This window comes from Paramisgurnus dabryanus, chromosome 8, assembly GCF_030506205.2.
Source record: "Paramisgurnus dabryanus chromosome 8, PD_genome_1.1, whole genome shotgun sequence".
Lineage (NCBI taxonomy): Eukaryota > Metazoa > Chordata > Actinopteri > Cypriniformes > Cobitidae > Paramisgurnus > Paramisgurnus dabryanus.
In genome coordinates, this window is record NC_133344.1 from 29,663,331 (window position 1) to 29,678,093 (window position 14,763).

The following is a 14,763-nucleotide window of genomic DNA, read 5'->3' on the forward strand; positions in this document are numbered from 1 at the left end:
CTACCAAACACAGTAAGAGATATATTTAATAACATCCTGGTTCTTCTCAACCTTATAATTAGGGCTGGGCCGATACCACTTTTTCTTGTCTGATACCGATATCGATACCACAACCTTTATATCTGTTGATACCGACCCCGATCCAATACCATCTCTATAGCCCTTTTAATCAATTATGCTTCAAATAACACATTTGTTAGCCATAAATGTGTGAAGTAAATCATAACTTAAGTATGATAAACATAATAAAGTACCTCTGGACAGGTCTCATCTATTGCTTATGCTTAGCTACATTTTCTCCCGCGATTTATGTCACGCTTTTATGGTATGTTGCTTAGTAAGTCGCATTTACGACAAGTTGCCATGACAGTTAAGGTCCCTGTTGGTTTCGGATCGGATTGGTCTCCCAGACTTCTACAATATTCCATCCGGCCATTTTCGCCAATATCGGACTAATACCGATACAGAATATCGGATCGGCCCACCCCTACTTATAATGGCATTGGATAGTGCCCCATTTTTTAAATTCCAAATACTGCATACATCTTTCAAACACTTATCCATACAATTCGTAAATATCTTCTGAGGTGAAGTTATGGGTTTTTGTATGCATTTCAACTTTGGATCAACATTAAATGTTATATTGTTTTGAGATTAAAGTGACATTTTAAGTTGAAAAAATTGCAACTTTTCACTTTTTACAGTGGATTTATGAGGGGGCTAAATCGTATAACTTTGTGCAACCACAGTCGTACTTTTTGTATGATTTGCTTTTTCCCCTGTGACTTTGGGGTTGTGGTGGTTTCGACTGCCCTCAACTGATTCACGATTTTTTTCATTTCCTTTAGTGTGTAAGTGTGTATTAGTTCATGTAAACAATATGCAAAAGGTACAAACCCCAAAGATGACGCGAGTTATTGTCTCCAATGTAAATCTCTTTTCTTGGAATACAACAAACACACGGATTGTAGACAACAGTTTACTTCCTGGGATTGGTGATGTAGACAAGATTGACATTATCATAATTCCTCCCGCTTTGACCCACATCCTGTAAGTTAACTCCTGTTAGCTTTGCATAAGACCAAATCTTTCAAACATGGTAAGGATGTTTCCAGCTGACATCAGAGGTATTCAGACCAATCACCACGTACAGATTAGCTGACCAATCAGAGACACTGAGCTTTTCAAATCCATGAGCTTTGTACAAAATCAGAGCGTTTGAGGAGGGCAGGATATCTGGAGCTACAAAAATGTGCAGTATGTGGAAAATAATGTGTTTTTAACCATAAACTACAAGAATGTATTGTATTATACCAGAATAACGTTGTTTTTAAGCAATGAAATAGGTGCGCTTTAAAATAAAAATGTATAGGATTAAGTGTGTGAAAGGTGGTGCATGTGTTGCAGATATGAGTATGAATTCAAGATGGATTTAGATCATATATAGATCATATATTTTTTAGCAGTTTTTAGCAGCTAATTTTATATGTATTAGGTTTCTCTATGTTAATTATTATGTAGAGTTTCCCAGTTCCCAAAGTTTAGCAATGTTACTGTAATTTAACTCTTTTTTTATGACAAGGATTTAAGGAATGTGTTTCATTGCTTTACCAACCTCTCCTTCATCTGACACACACTATTTGTATAAGTTATCTGATTGACTGAAACCTCTTGCAGGAAGTACATTGTGTTTCATTTTGTGTGTGTGAGTTTGTGTTTGGTAATGAGTTTTTGACATTGTTTGACATTAATCATCTAAACATTTGGAACATATGAGCTTCTGTAGTCATCAGACTTTGTCGAAACTTTTTAAAGAATTTAAAGTAGCTTTTTAATTTGATAGGCTACTTTAACTTCAGAGATTTCGATTACTGGAATTTTAAATGGCGGTAGCCCTTTAAATGAAAATTTTATGTGTTGGCTTATTCGTATTCGTACGACTACATGCATTTTTGTATGATTTGCTTTTGCCACTGTGAAGTTGGGGTTAGGGGCAGGGTAAGGGAAAGTGATCACAATGATATCGTTCCTTTATATCTTTATTTGACCAAGCATTAGGTCAAAAAGGGACGAACCCAACCCATTAGGTTTTTTCATATTAACATTTTCTGGGTTACTTTAAATCAATGGCTGGGTTTACTTTTTCGACCCATTGCTTGGTCACAAAAAATGTATACAGCTTTCGAAAAACATTTTTACCTGAACTGTACCTTTTATGTCTGGATTTGCTTCCAGCATAGAATTTTTGTACTCTCCAAAAATGCTGGATAATTAAAATATGTTACAGCGGTGTGAGAGATGATGGGGGTGCATGTCTGGATGAAAACCTCCCTGTAGCTTTTTGTTTTCCTCCTACAGGCCTGAAACAACAATTTTCAAAATTCTCCTTAGAAGCTGAGGATGCGCAACATGTTTTTGATAGACACAAAACTATGTGGTCAATGCCATGTCAGAATAACCACATTGTTTAGGTAGGGTCGAAAAGTGCAACGAAAACACTGCTCCCTGAAGATGAATGTAATTATATGATGACCTCCAATTGTCCTCAATAGATATTATAAGCTATATAAGCCTATTCATTCCACATGGACCTCTTTGAATAATATCAACATTGTTATTGAAAGTTACATATATATACATAAATGTATTAATTTATACATATTGTATGTCTTTATGAACAGGAGTAAGTTTATTTCCCTTTCATTTGTTTTCAAAGACACATGGATATCATGCAGTTAGCCGAAGCTGAGGACAGATGACATCTCTATTGGATATAATTGCTTGAATTATTATCAATTGGTTGATATTTAATAATAATCAATGTTTATTATATGAATTTATATTAGGGTATAAGAGCAGGCATAATATCATATTTTAAGATCTGTCAGCGAATCGGATCAGTTATTGCATGATAACCAGTGACTTACACATCACAGCTGTGGCCATGTTACACTTATTGTGATGTGACTTTAACACTTTGTTCTGGGTTTTTTGTCTTCATTTGAATGTGCCTTAAAGACACTCATACAGTTATGAAAGAAAGCGCCCTGCTGGGTATACACTTGTAACCCAATGATGTCGCCCTGTTTGGTTATCAATGAGGCCTTTGATTTTGCTCCCAGGGTGCCACTAAAGATCTTACTGCATGGTCTCTTTTACTGCGCTCCACTGAAAAGAGAGAGAGGGAGGGAAAGAGAGAGAGAAAAGGAGAGATGGAAGAGAGAGAGAGAGAGAGAGAGAGAGAGAGAGAGAGAGAGAGAGAGAGAGAGAGAGAGAGCAATGCTAATTAGCATTCTTTGGAGGTGCTGTGTTAACAATGTAGCCAACAACAATGATTACGACCATTGTTGTAGTTCAATTCAAAGAAAACTCAGACAGGGCTGTAAATGTTGGCCTGTAATTCTTGTTTTTTAACAAACCTAATTGTAAACACACAATAAGGTGTTAATATTGGGTAAATGACTTGAGAATAAGGATGTTTAGGTCATTTATTTTGTGGCAGGGAAACAAACGCTGATGGTTCGTATTTCATCAGATTTTGATGTAAGTGTGCATTTTTTAAAACAAAAATAGAAACAAAAATAGTTCATGAATTTCTGCTTTCCTAAAGAGTACACTCAATAAAATGCTTGGTTATTTTCAACCCACCAAGGGACCAACCTAAACGTAGGGTTATAATTTAACCTATGCAGGGTTGTGTTTCAATTCAATTCAGTTCAATTGAAATTGATTTGTATGGTGCCTTTACATTTCAAAGCTGCTTTACAAAAATTTATATTATGTGATGGGTGGTAATCAAGTGTGTTAGTTATATATGCAATATTTGATATATGCAATATTTGATATTCTATGAAAATCCAGTGCAACCCAAAATGCTGGGCCAAATTTATTTTATCCAAGGGTTGGGTTTGTCCAAGCTCATCGGTGCAGGATTGAAAAGAAACCGGCATTTATTTAAACTGGAAAACTATTGCAAAACTTATGAATACTTAAGTGATCCTGGACCACAAATAGGGGTCATAGGGTCAATTTAAGATTTATATTTCAAAGGAAATCTAAACAAATAAACTTTACATTGATGTATGGTTTGTTAGGAAAATATTTGGCAGAGATGTTACAAATAGTGCAAAAAATCTAAAAAGTTGCCTTTAAAGTTGTCCAAATGAAGTCCTTAGCAACACATATTATAATGATAAATACATTTTTTATATATTTACGGTATTTACTAAATATTAACTTAATATTCTAATGATTTTTGGAATTAAATAATCTTTAACTTTACCCCATACAATGTATTTTTGGTTATTAAATATACCTGTGCAACTTAGACTTATAAATGTAGACCAGTTTACTATAAAAAAATCAAACAAAAACAAAGTATTTTATGAAATAGATGGTCTGTGAAGTTCATGCTAAAGTCCCAAATTATGGAATTTTTATAATTTCGATGACTAATTTCATTAACTGATTTCAATTTTTGACATGACCTTACTCAGTCAATATTAAAGATATCAAGTTTATATTTGTACAGAATGTTCTTTACATTGTGTGTAAGATTATACTATGTGCTGTTGAATGCTTTATTCTAATTGGCTGAGAAATGTTCCACAGGTGTTGATTATTTTTTCTGTAAAACACACACCTGACCTGTCAAATGTCTTAAAATAACCAAATGACTCCGGTCCTCTGAATTATTTGAAAATAATGCACAATCCGCTTTGGGCCGTGCCGCATTACCACCTTGGGTGTGCATCATTTTGGAATAATTCAACGGCCCGTTGTCAATTATTCCTTATAATAATTTTATGTGTAAATCACAAAATGACTTTTGTTTTTACAGGCAGAGTCACATTTCTGTATGTAAGCTTTATTTGCTACTGACATTATTTGATAGTTTGTTGTAAGATATTTGTAAGATGCAACAGACGCGTTAAGGAATGACTGGACCTTTACTTCCATACACGAGGCAGAGGTCAACACGAGAGCAAGGTGGACACACAGAGAACAGAGAGAAGAGACAAAGAGACAGAAAATGGAAGTTACAAACTGAATGTAGCCGTGTGTTTAGTGGTCAGAAGAGAATGGGCACTACATCAACTCCAGCTGGGTCCCAAAGGGTTTTAATAGGCAAAAGATCCCAGCGGGGGTCAGAGGTCAGGAGGCCAAACTCTACCAGGCCTAATTGGTAACAATGTTTCAAACAGAGATCAAAATTAGCCTTTGAAGTTTAACAGTTTATTTTATTTTGATGTTAACATTTAAAGAAATTGATTTTCTTTGTTTAAATCTAAACATTTCCAGGGGTAATTTAACCCAACAGCTGGGTTTGTCCCGTTTTGACCCATCACTGGGTTGAAAATAACTCGATCAACACCTTGAGTTACCAATGACTTAGTAAAAGTGAATTCACGTAGTCCATAAATTTTGGAGACAATATCCAAACCACACCATTAGCCGAACAAGCCATAAACAGCTTAATTGCTTGACAGACTGACAGCAGCTGGTTGGCTGGAAATCAGGGGGCAGCAAGGAGGAATAAAAATGTCATTATTAATCAATCATTGTTCCTCATCTATCAGCACATGTTCTGCAGGTACTCCGATCATTATCACAAATGAGAAATGCTGTACTGTACACAAACAGACATTTTCATGACCCCGTGATCTCTGTAAAGGAATTTATCAATTCTGCTTTCGTGATCCTTCAGTAGTTCATTGATCTACACGGACCCACAGAGTGGAGGGCAGAATGTGAATAGATCCATTCGGGCTTTGTGGCTTTTTTTCACTAATCGTACTGTAAAAGGGAATCCTGACAGATAGCAGTCTCGGGGATGACGCTGTCGTGGAGGCTGGTGAGCTGTGTGGTGATTTATGGTGATTGGTGAGATGCTCAGAGTCAGATGTGGGTTAATGTTCAGCCGACTCTCAGAGCCACTGCTGAAACCGGTCTGTATTCACATCAGTTGGCCTCAAGCTAAACCCATCGCTCTCAGTGGGGAAACAGCGTCCCTCATGGCTCCTGAATGGATCCTAATGGTTATGTAAGGTGGCCATTCAGAGATCTGAATAGGCTTGGGTAGGAAAGAAATATCAATCTTGTCCAGTATAATAACACCCAAACTCATGACGCCACCCCTTTTCATGGAAATCTTTTTAAATATTCTCAATAAAACTCCAGTCTTTAATTATTTTATTATTTTAGTTGTGGCTTCTAGATTGTGTAATGATCTTTACCTCTCTGTGTGTTTTTTGACTACAGGTCAGTTGTTTCTTTAGTTTAATAAGTTGTGCATTGTGTTAGCAGCACAAAAGGTAAAGGGAATTGTCATACTGATAAAATGTATATCTTTAATGCATTATAAAATCCTTTTGGTCAAAAGTGCCTAATGCATAAATGTTAATGAACATGAATGTAATTTAAATAACATCTTAAGGCCTACGTGTACTCACAGGGATGTGGTATGTAATTTAGCATGCATTTATACATTTATTAATTTTATGTTCTTTTTAATTATATAAATTATATGTCTTCTATTTTGTATTGCTTATGAATTTAATTAATTGTGTTTATATCTTTGTACAACATTTTTGCATGCTTTAACCTAGGGGTCTCCAAACTTTTTGTGAGCAAGGGCTACCTCAATGGATAAACAATTTAGAGGGCTGCTTTTTTGATGTGGTCTACTCAAAACTTTTATTGTTTTACTTATTGATTTTACTTATTGATATGTTTTATTATTGTTTAAAATGTTAACATACATAAAAGAAGCCAAGCTAATATAAAAAACCTAATATAAAAAATATGTGCTTTGGTGGGCAACACAGGGACTCCTTGCAGGCAACCTGGTGCCCGCGGGTACCATGTTGGATACCACTGTTTTAACAGTTTTTAAAGTGTTCTATAAATGAATTATTGGTTGCTTGATTTGATTTTATATTGCACTTATGAACGTCATTGCTTTAAAACATTTTAATGGCCAGTTGTATTTCCTCCCAAAAAACTGTGGTTCTCAAACTAGGGATGGTTCCAGGAGGAATCATAAATTCTGTGTAATCAAACTTAAGAAAAATATGACTACCAGACAGCAGAATTAGATTGTATAATTTATAATGTCTTTGTTTAAGTTATTATTCTAAGTTTGAGATTGTTTTACCTCAAGAAGTTTTTTTTTTGAGGACCACTAGAGATGGACCCTATACAAGGGGGGTCCATGTTAAAAAGTTTAAGAACCACTGGACTACACTGTAGTTTCAACCCAATGTAGTTTGCAACTTAATGCAATTTAATAAAAAGTGAACAGTCAATGGCAGGTTTTTAAAAACTTGTACGTTTTTAAAAGTTTGCATTTTTAGGAGCCCAAAACAAACAGCCTGAAGGTTCTTGAATAAGGGGATGGTGCAAACACCTGTCGTTTAACAGTTGATGTGAACAGATTTATGTTTTTATTTAGTAGTTAATTTAACAAGAAATAAACCCCAAAATCCTATTCAAATGTGCAAGACTGTGGTGAGCAGCAGCTTCCAGAACTTTATGCCCAGAAAGGTTAACTCCCCCAGAAAATCATTACAATGGCGCCATCTCCTGTTGAGTTTGCGGAAGCTTTAATGAGTGCAGACAGTGGTAAACACAAAATCAACAAAAACTGTATTTTAATAGAAAACCTTTAAAAAAAAATGAAATATATAACGTCATCATTGATAAATAAGGGGAAAATGTTAATTTTTTCATATAACTAGTGTAATGTGCGGTCGTTTGTCCCTTTCTTGTTTTGTTTTTAGTTTAAATTGTGACACACAATGACGTCATCGTCGACGTAACGCATCTGACGCGCGTGACCCGGAAGTGGCGCGTATCTGTTCTTTATGATGACGTCACGAGACTGAGCTGTTTAAGATGGCGCTGCAGCCCGGATCGGGGGGAGGTGGCAGGTACAGAATATTTCAATTAAACGCTTTGTCATCTGTTTTCATTCGCGTGTGTTCGGCCGCTGAAGCGAATATACGTTCATTCACGAGCCCGTTGGAAAATGTTGCCGTTTATCGCGCACAATTGAACTTTATCACGCAGTGTCAATGGCTGATGCTGGTCAGCTGGTGATGGTGATGTGACGTTCGTAACACTGATCTCACCTACGGAGATGATGTTAGACTTTACATCGATAATCGGACACCTTCATTTTAGCTTCTGCCTTTTTGAGCGTCTGTCTTCTTACGTGTGGATATATTACGACATGGATGCTGACAATATTACCAAGATTAGCCGTTCGACTTGACACATAGAGATTTATTTCATTTTCTTGTTGACTATTTCAATTGACAACATTTTAGGTGTCATATCTATGTTCAGATGTCTAATCAATTCAATTGAATTTCCTAAAAATCAGTTAAAACGTCTATTTGATGCCCTAAATTGCTGTCAGTGTTGGCATGAACAGCCATTGTCTGTGAATCATCTAACTTGACCCAGCATTTTTCAGTTTATTTACATTCATATATTGTGTGTCCAGATCTTAAGCAATATCAAAGAGTTGATTATTGTTTTCTAGCTAAGTAAATATTTCGGATCCTGTTTTTCGGCTTATTTCAAGGTTGCAGGGTCCAGAGTCACCTTAAGATCACCCTAATGGGTGTTTGTATTTAAGCAACGGATGAGGGTCAAGTGGGCTGAAAATAGTTGTATACTATTTTATAATTGGTGTACATCATTTACAGTCATACAAGGTTTTGGTGATGCACATATTATGCATTATTCTGATCCAAGAAAATACTGTATGTATCCTGCTTTGTATTTTCTGCCTTCATGTTAACTGGATCAGCACAGTATCACAATCATAGATGTCACAAAGATTAAATATCTTAATATTGGGACAGAAAGGCATTTTGAGCAAGCTATAGTTTTCGTAAAGTAGGCTTCATATTCTTCAGAAAGGATTAAAAGTCTATTTTCATGTTTTATTTATCTGAAAGTCTCTGCTTAACCGCTTAAATTATACATGGCTGGTTTCAAACAGCACATCACCAGGCAGGTAAAGCTGATACCTGCCGTGAAACCAAATAACCACATGGTTCTTACATAGAGTCACTCAATTTGGTAATTTAACAATGGGTTTATTAACCCTTACTGAGTATTAAAGCAACATGTACATATGTGTAAATATCCTTGTTGTGGTTTTGTGCACTTCTTTAGATTATGATGAATTAGGCATTGCTATAAGAAGCAAAAAAGCAAAAACCAAACAAGTAAATTATGTTTAGAATAAAATTAAAATGTAAAATTTATTTAGATCTGATAGGACTTAGCACTTATAGCAGAAACGGCTACAAAAATGGGCATCTTCATATGGTTGAGGGTCTGTTGTTTACACAACATTTTTAACCAAAACCGAGAATGTTTTTTTATGTTGTTTGGCTGTTTGTTTTGGGATCCTAAAAATGCAAACTTTAAAGACGTCCAACTTTTTAAAAACGACGCTTTATTGTCTCAGTGTAAATTATGAAAACGCAAGTCTGTGATAATGGTGATGTCATGCGCATCTGTTCGTACACTGTATTTTTATAAAGTTTTTCCCTCCTTTGTTAGAAAATATCTGTGTCAACACGAACTGACAAACACACAAAAACCCAGTATGAAGCGCGGTCAATAGCATGCCAAACCAACAAATAGCGATATATCCCTAACCGTAAAAGCCATGTTGGCCAATCAGAAGCCATGCAGAGTTCCCCTTAACACATCACAGGTAAAAAAAAACTTCAGCTTCACTGCAAACGTAGTCTAAAAAACTTTCAATTTTGTAAATGAAGTAATGTAAATGAAAACAGACTTTATTTCAGCCTAAAAGTGCTTGGAAACTTTTTAGATTACATCGCCCTGTAAACTGGCAACAAACATACTGTTATGAGCCTTAGGGGCTGTTTACACTTGGTTTTAAGATGTGTTTTCATCGATCGGATCACAAGTGGACGAGAGAGACACATTACGTTTACACCTGGTATTTAAATCCGTCTCTTTTGTCCACTTTCGACCGCTTCAGTCCTGAATACTGTGAGGGGGTGGTCTGTGAGACGGTGGGCGAGTCTCTCTGCTGTCATTCAAACGCGAGCGGGAGTAATTATGAGTTTATATGGACGCAAACGTATATTATGTCGGAGTCCGCTGCTTGTTTAATAAGTATACATGCTGCACAGTGTTTTGTACGTTTATATGTTGGAGTTTTCTCTGAATTTTCAGCGCAATTGATGAAATAGGATTGCGCAACTTTCACACTTTCAAAACGAAACTACGGAGAACACCCGCAGTAGTTTTATCAATGAAAGGCTAAAAATAGCGCTGTTCACCGTATGTTCACGCCAGAAGTCAAAAAAGACGTAAAATTTGTGTTTAATACCTCATATTAGATAAATGGGCGGAGAGAAGGCGGTCGCGTGTGGCTGTTCGAACACATTCAACCACGTTTGCGTTCCACAACTCCAAAGCGATCCGATCGAAAGTGGTTTCGACTACCTCTGCATGTGGTTGAGAGTGGTCGCAAAGTGGACGCGTTCAAAACGTTTTGAACACCGTTTACACCTGGCATTAACATCGTCCACTTGTGATCCGATCGACGAAAACGCATGTTAATGCCAAGTGTAAACAGTCTCTAAGTAATTACTCCCGCTCGCGTTTGAATGACAGCAGAGAGACTCGCCCACCGTCTCACAGACCACCCCCTCACAGTATTCAGGACAGATGCGGTCGAAAGTGGACAAAAGAGACGGATTTAAATACCAGGTGTAAACGTAATGTGTCTCTCTCGTCCACTTGTGATCCGATCGATGAAAACACATCTTAAAACCAAGTGTAAACAGCCCCTTAGAGACAAGCATGGTCAAATTAATAACTAGTTGAGACGTCTTTACTGTCATTTACAATGTTTATATTTGATATCTGATTATATTTATATTTTATTTTGCCTTAGCTCATTTGAAACTCATAAAACATTTAGCAAATACATAAGGAAAGTCTGTGATAATGGTGATGTCAAAGTACTTTGCATTTGGACAGATGTGAGAGCGCATGCATGTTCAAGGAATGCTGCAGATACTGCGTTCATTAACACATCTCCAACAAAGTTTACTAAATTTGGCTCTTTAAAGTCCAGGGTAGTAATAGACCTTCCTCATTGTACATCTAAACAAAACTATTAGATGCATAACATCACCATCTACTGGCCTAGCATGCATAATACTATGAGAAGTTTTCGCGAATTTATTAAAATTTGATTTCTTTTTGACAGCGTTGTGGTTTGTACTTGAAATTTTTCAGAATTTCAAAGAAAAACGTATCCATTTTTGTTTTACTTTGTTATCATAAACATAGCCTGAATCTATGAAATGTAATGAAGGGCAAAGGGAGTTTATTGGAACAGGTGTAACTGCTGCATCAGTTGAAAAAAAACAGTAGACGCAGTGACATTTTAGAAAAGCAATCTGTTATTCTGTTTGACGCTTGCTAAATAAATCAAACTGCCCACCCTCATAGACCTAACACAAAGGTGTTTAAAGGGGACAGAGAATGAAAAATCATTTTTACCTTGTCTTTGTTGAATAATGGTAGTCTATACCCGCATTCACGAACATACAAAAAGTGCTAGACATGCTAAACATCTCAGTCTCTTAGAAATTCCTCTTTTAGAAATGTCAGCCAGAAAACGGCCCAATCTGAAAAACTGATGCTTATGACATCACAGGCATCTCACTGCCCCTCCACTTTAAAATAATTGGCTACATTTTTTTGAGTTGCAGCAAAGTCAGCCAATCAGTAATGAGATTGCAAGTTAAGCCAGTAGGGGGAGCCAAATAGATGCAAAACCACTTGTTTAAAATCCCCCACCCTAATAGAGCTATCTGAGAGAGGTTTTTAGGAAGCTTCTAAGGCATTACAGACCCCCCCAAAAAAATTTGTCTACATGTCACATGACAGAACAAGGATAAATATCTCGTTCAATCATTCTATGTCACCTTTAAAGCATTTTACCAGTCACAAATACTTTTGTATTTTGCTCTTTTAGCTTGTTTCTATTTCAAAAAGTGGGGTTTGGTCAAAAAAAGGTATTGAAACTATTGAGTTAAAATATATAATACTTTACTGTTTTCTGATCAATCACTTCATTTCTTAATTTGAAAAATGTAAAAGTTTGCAATTCAAACAACTGTATAAGTTAAGTATTCCAGTATACACTCTTAGAACGAATGTGTTAAAAACAACAAACTAAATGCGTTTCCCAGAATCCACCCATCTCTGTTATTATTATTTAAACAACACATTTTGTGTTACTTTAAACACAACTTTTTATATTATTTTAACACAAAATGACACATCCTTTTTAAGAGTGTCACTAAAGGTCATAAGGCCTGGCTGCACAACCATTTTAGCCATAACTACGTTCATAATATAACATGGTTTTGAGGGCCTTACTGCCATCCATCCATTCTCCAAACACAGCATCCTGGGCCACATGCAGGTAACACCCTGCATAGATGGTTCCTTGAAATGTATTTAGATTTTCATTTTCTAAAAAAAATTAAACACCATTATAATACTGTAGATAGATAGACAGTGATTTGCTCTGTCTTATAATATTTCCTATAATAATGTACCTGAACAAATGGCACGTCGGGGTCACATGTCATCGTGTTTAGTTTTTGAGCAGGCAAAATTAGAGATCAAATCTTCATTATGATCAACGCTGTGCTAATATGAGTTTTAATTGTTATGATGAGATTGAATATTTTGGTGAAAGTCTAGTAGCACCTCTTCAAATTGGTTGGGTGCTGGCAGACTAATGTACAAGCAATCATGTCTAATAAATTGATAAATATTTCATAATAGTTAAAATACTTTACAGCACATAAAGTATGATTTTTATTTGGTCTCATTAAGACATTAAATGTGTTGTTTCATACTAACAGTTGGGCGGCCTTTAAAATGTTAGTTGTGGTGGATATAACTGTGTGGAAATGGATTCATGTTGACAGTAACAGTTTAAGATGGTGGATATATGCGATCTCTCTGCCCTGATGGCACAACAGATTTCTCTTTGAATGTTAATCTGATTAAATCCAGTGTTTTTCCCCTTTGTTGGATCACAGCTCCTGTAAGAGCTCAGTGAAGCTGTAGGCCTGCGGGTGAACAGATGCGTCACAGACAAATAGATTTGCTCTTTGCCAGAGACCGATTCCCAAATAAAACTAGACTAACTCTAAATAAAACCATCTTATGTGTCTCTATATTTAAAACATTATGTACCTTGTTATATATTGTTTACAGTGGGAAATATAAAAATATGTATAGCTTAAAGGAAAAAGAAAATTCTGTCATCATTTACTCACCTAGGGACGAGCACGTACGATGGCCTTACGTAAACACATCATCAGAGTGATTGACAACTGGGATGACCAATAGGCTTGATGATCCACCCAGAAAAAGAAAATCTTCCGCTATACCTTTAATATAGTAATCACAGCTAGATTTTATGTTTAATAAATGCGAGTTGTACTTGCCGTTGCAGTAATATGGTATTGTAAGTGCTTACTAGGGCATTCCTATACGGTCACAGGGCTGTTTTAGTGGTCTGTGTGGTTGCATTGGTAAACTGACAAAAGGCAGAACACCTAAAAACGTAGTGATGTTCTGGTTCCTAAATGTGACATAGGCCCCCTTCTGTAGCACAAATGCATAACATACAGGGCCATCCACACTCTGCATGTGGCTGTTATGTGCTATTATATTATGCCTTTATTTCCTACATTTTTTTTTTTTCCTTTTCATTTATTTTTTGTTTATGTTTTCTAGTGGTAACTCGTCTTGGAATGATTTTTGGTTTGTGCCATGACAAAATAACCCAAAAATAACTTGAGGCGTAAAATGTCAATAGATTTTTCTGTAAGATTGATTGCTTGTGGTTAAATGTACAGTTTTTGTCCATGAATGTAGAAACAACAGTGCAGACGCAGTATTATGTTGACATAAACATGAGCTTTAGGGGTTTGGTTTGTCCGCTCGCTAAGTAACTACAATGAATATTCTTGTTTGTTCTTTTTCAGTTTTATGTACCCTGTTGGAGGGGGCATTGGACCACCACAAGGTACGAGGCTGACATTTAGTATGCATTTTGCCACTTTCTCATTATACATTCACTGTTTCTTTAATTGTTTTTCCAATATAACATCCTAGTGTAATTTCTGAGAATAAACTCCGCTACGGTTTATGATGATGATGATGATGATGATGATAATGTTACAGCAATTGTTAGTTGTTTCATCTTGTTCTTGAATTGCAGGAATGATGCCCATGCAACAGCAACAACAGCAGCAGCAGGGATTCCCTCTTGTTCAGGTCATGCAGCCCAACATGCAAGGCATGATGGGAATGAACTTCGGAGCACAGATGCCTGGTGCCATGCCTATACAGGTCATCTTCTTTTATTATTGTGAAATGCTAAACATTTAATATTAAAAATGAGTAGGTATCCAATCCTCTGATTGTTTTATTAATTTTAATTTTTATTGTTTTGTTTTTTTGTTTTTTTGACGACAATTATACATTTTCTTTTGCATAATGCAGTGCAGTATTACCATATTAGATTTAGAGGACAACATCAACATTTAATGGCTACCACTTTTTGCAATTATTCCTAAACAATTGCCAATCGATCTCTGCAGTCTTGCAATAGCTTTTTAAATGGACATTTTTATCATTGGATGTTTTATTATTACACTTCCT

General features: G+C 36.0%; 1 protein-coding gene across 10 annotated transcripts in view; it reads left to right on the forward strand.

Moving 5' to 3' along the window:
• The first annotated feature begins 7,862 nt into the window (after positions 1 to 7,862).
• synrg (synergin, gamma) overlaps positions 7,863 to 14,763 on the forward strand; it is a 51,435-nt gene continuing 44,534 nt past the window's right edge. For all 10 annotated transcript variants that reach the window (XM_065281471.2, XM_065281472.2, XM_065281475.2 and 7 more), the window contains exons 1-3: positions 7,863 to 7,931; positions 14,085 to 14,125; positions 14,321 to 14,451. In XM_065281471.2, the coding sequence (XP_065137543.1) occupies positions 7,897 to 7,931; positions 14,085 to 14,125; positions 14,321 to 14,451 (207 nt within the window). In that variant the 5' untranslated portion in view covers positions 7,863 to 7,896. The remainder of the gene's footprint in view (positions 7,932 to 14,084; positions 14,126 to 14,320; positions 14,452 to 14,763) is intronic.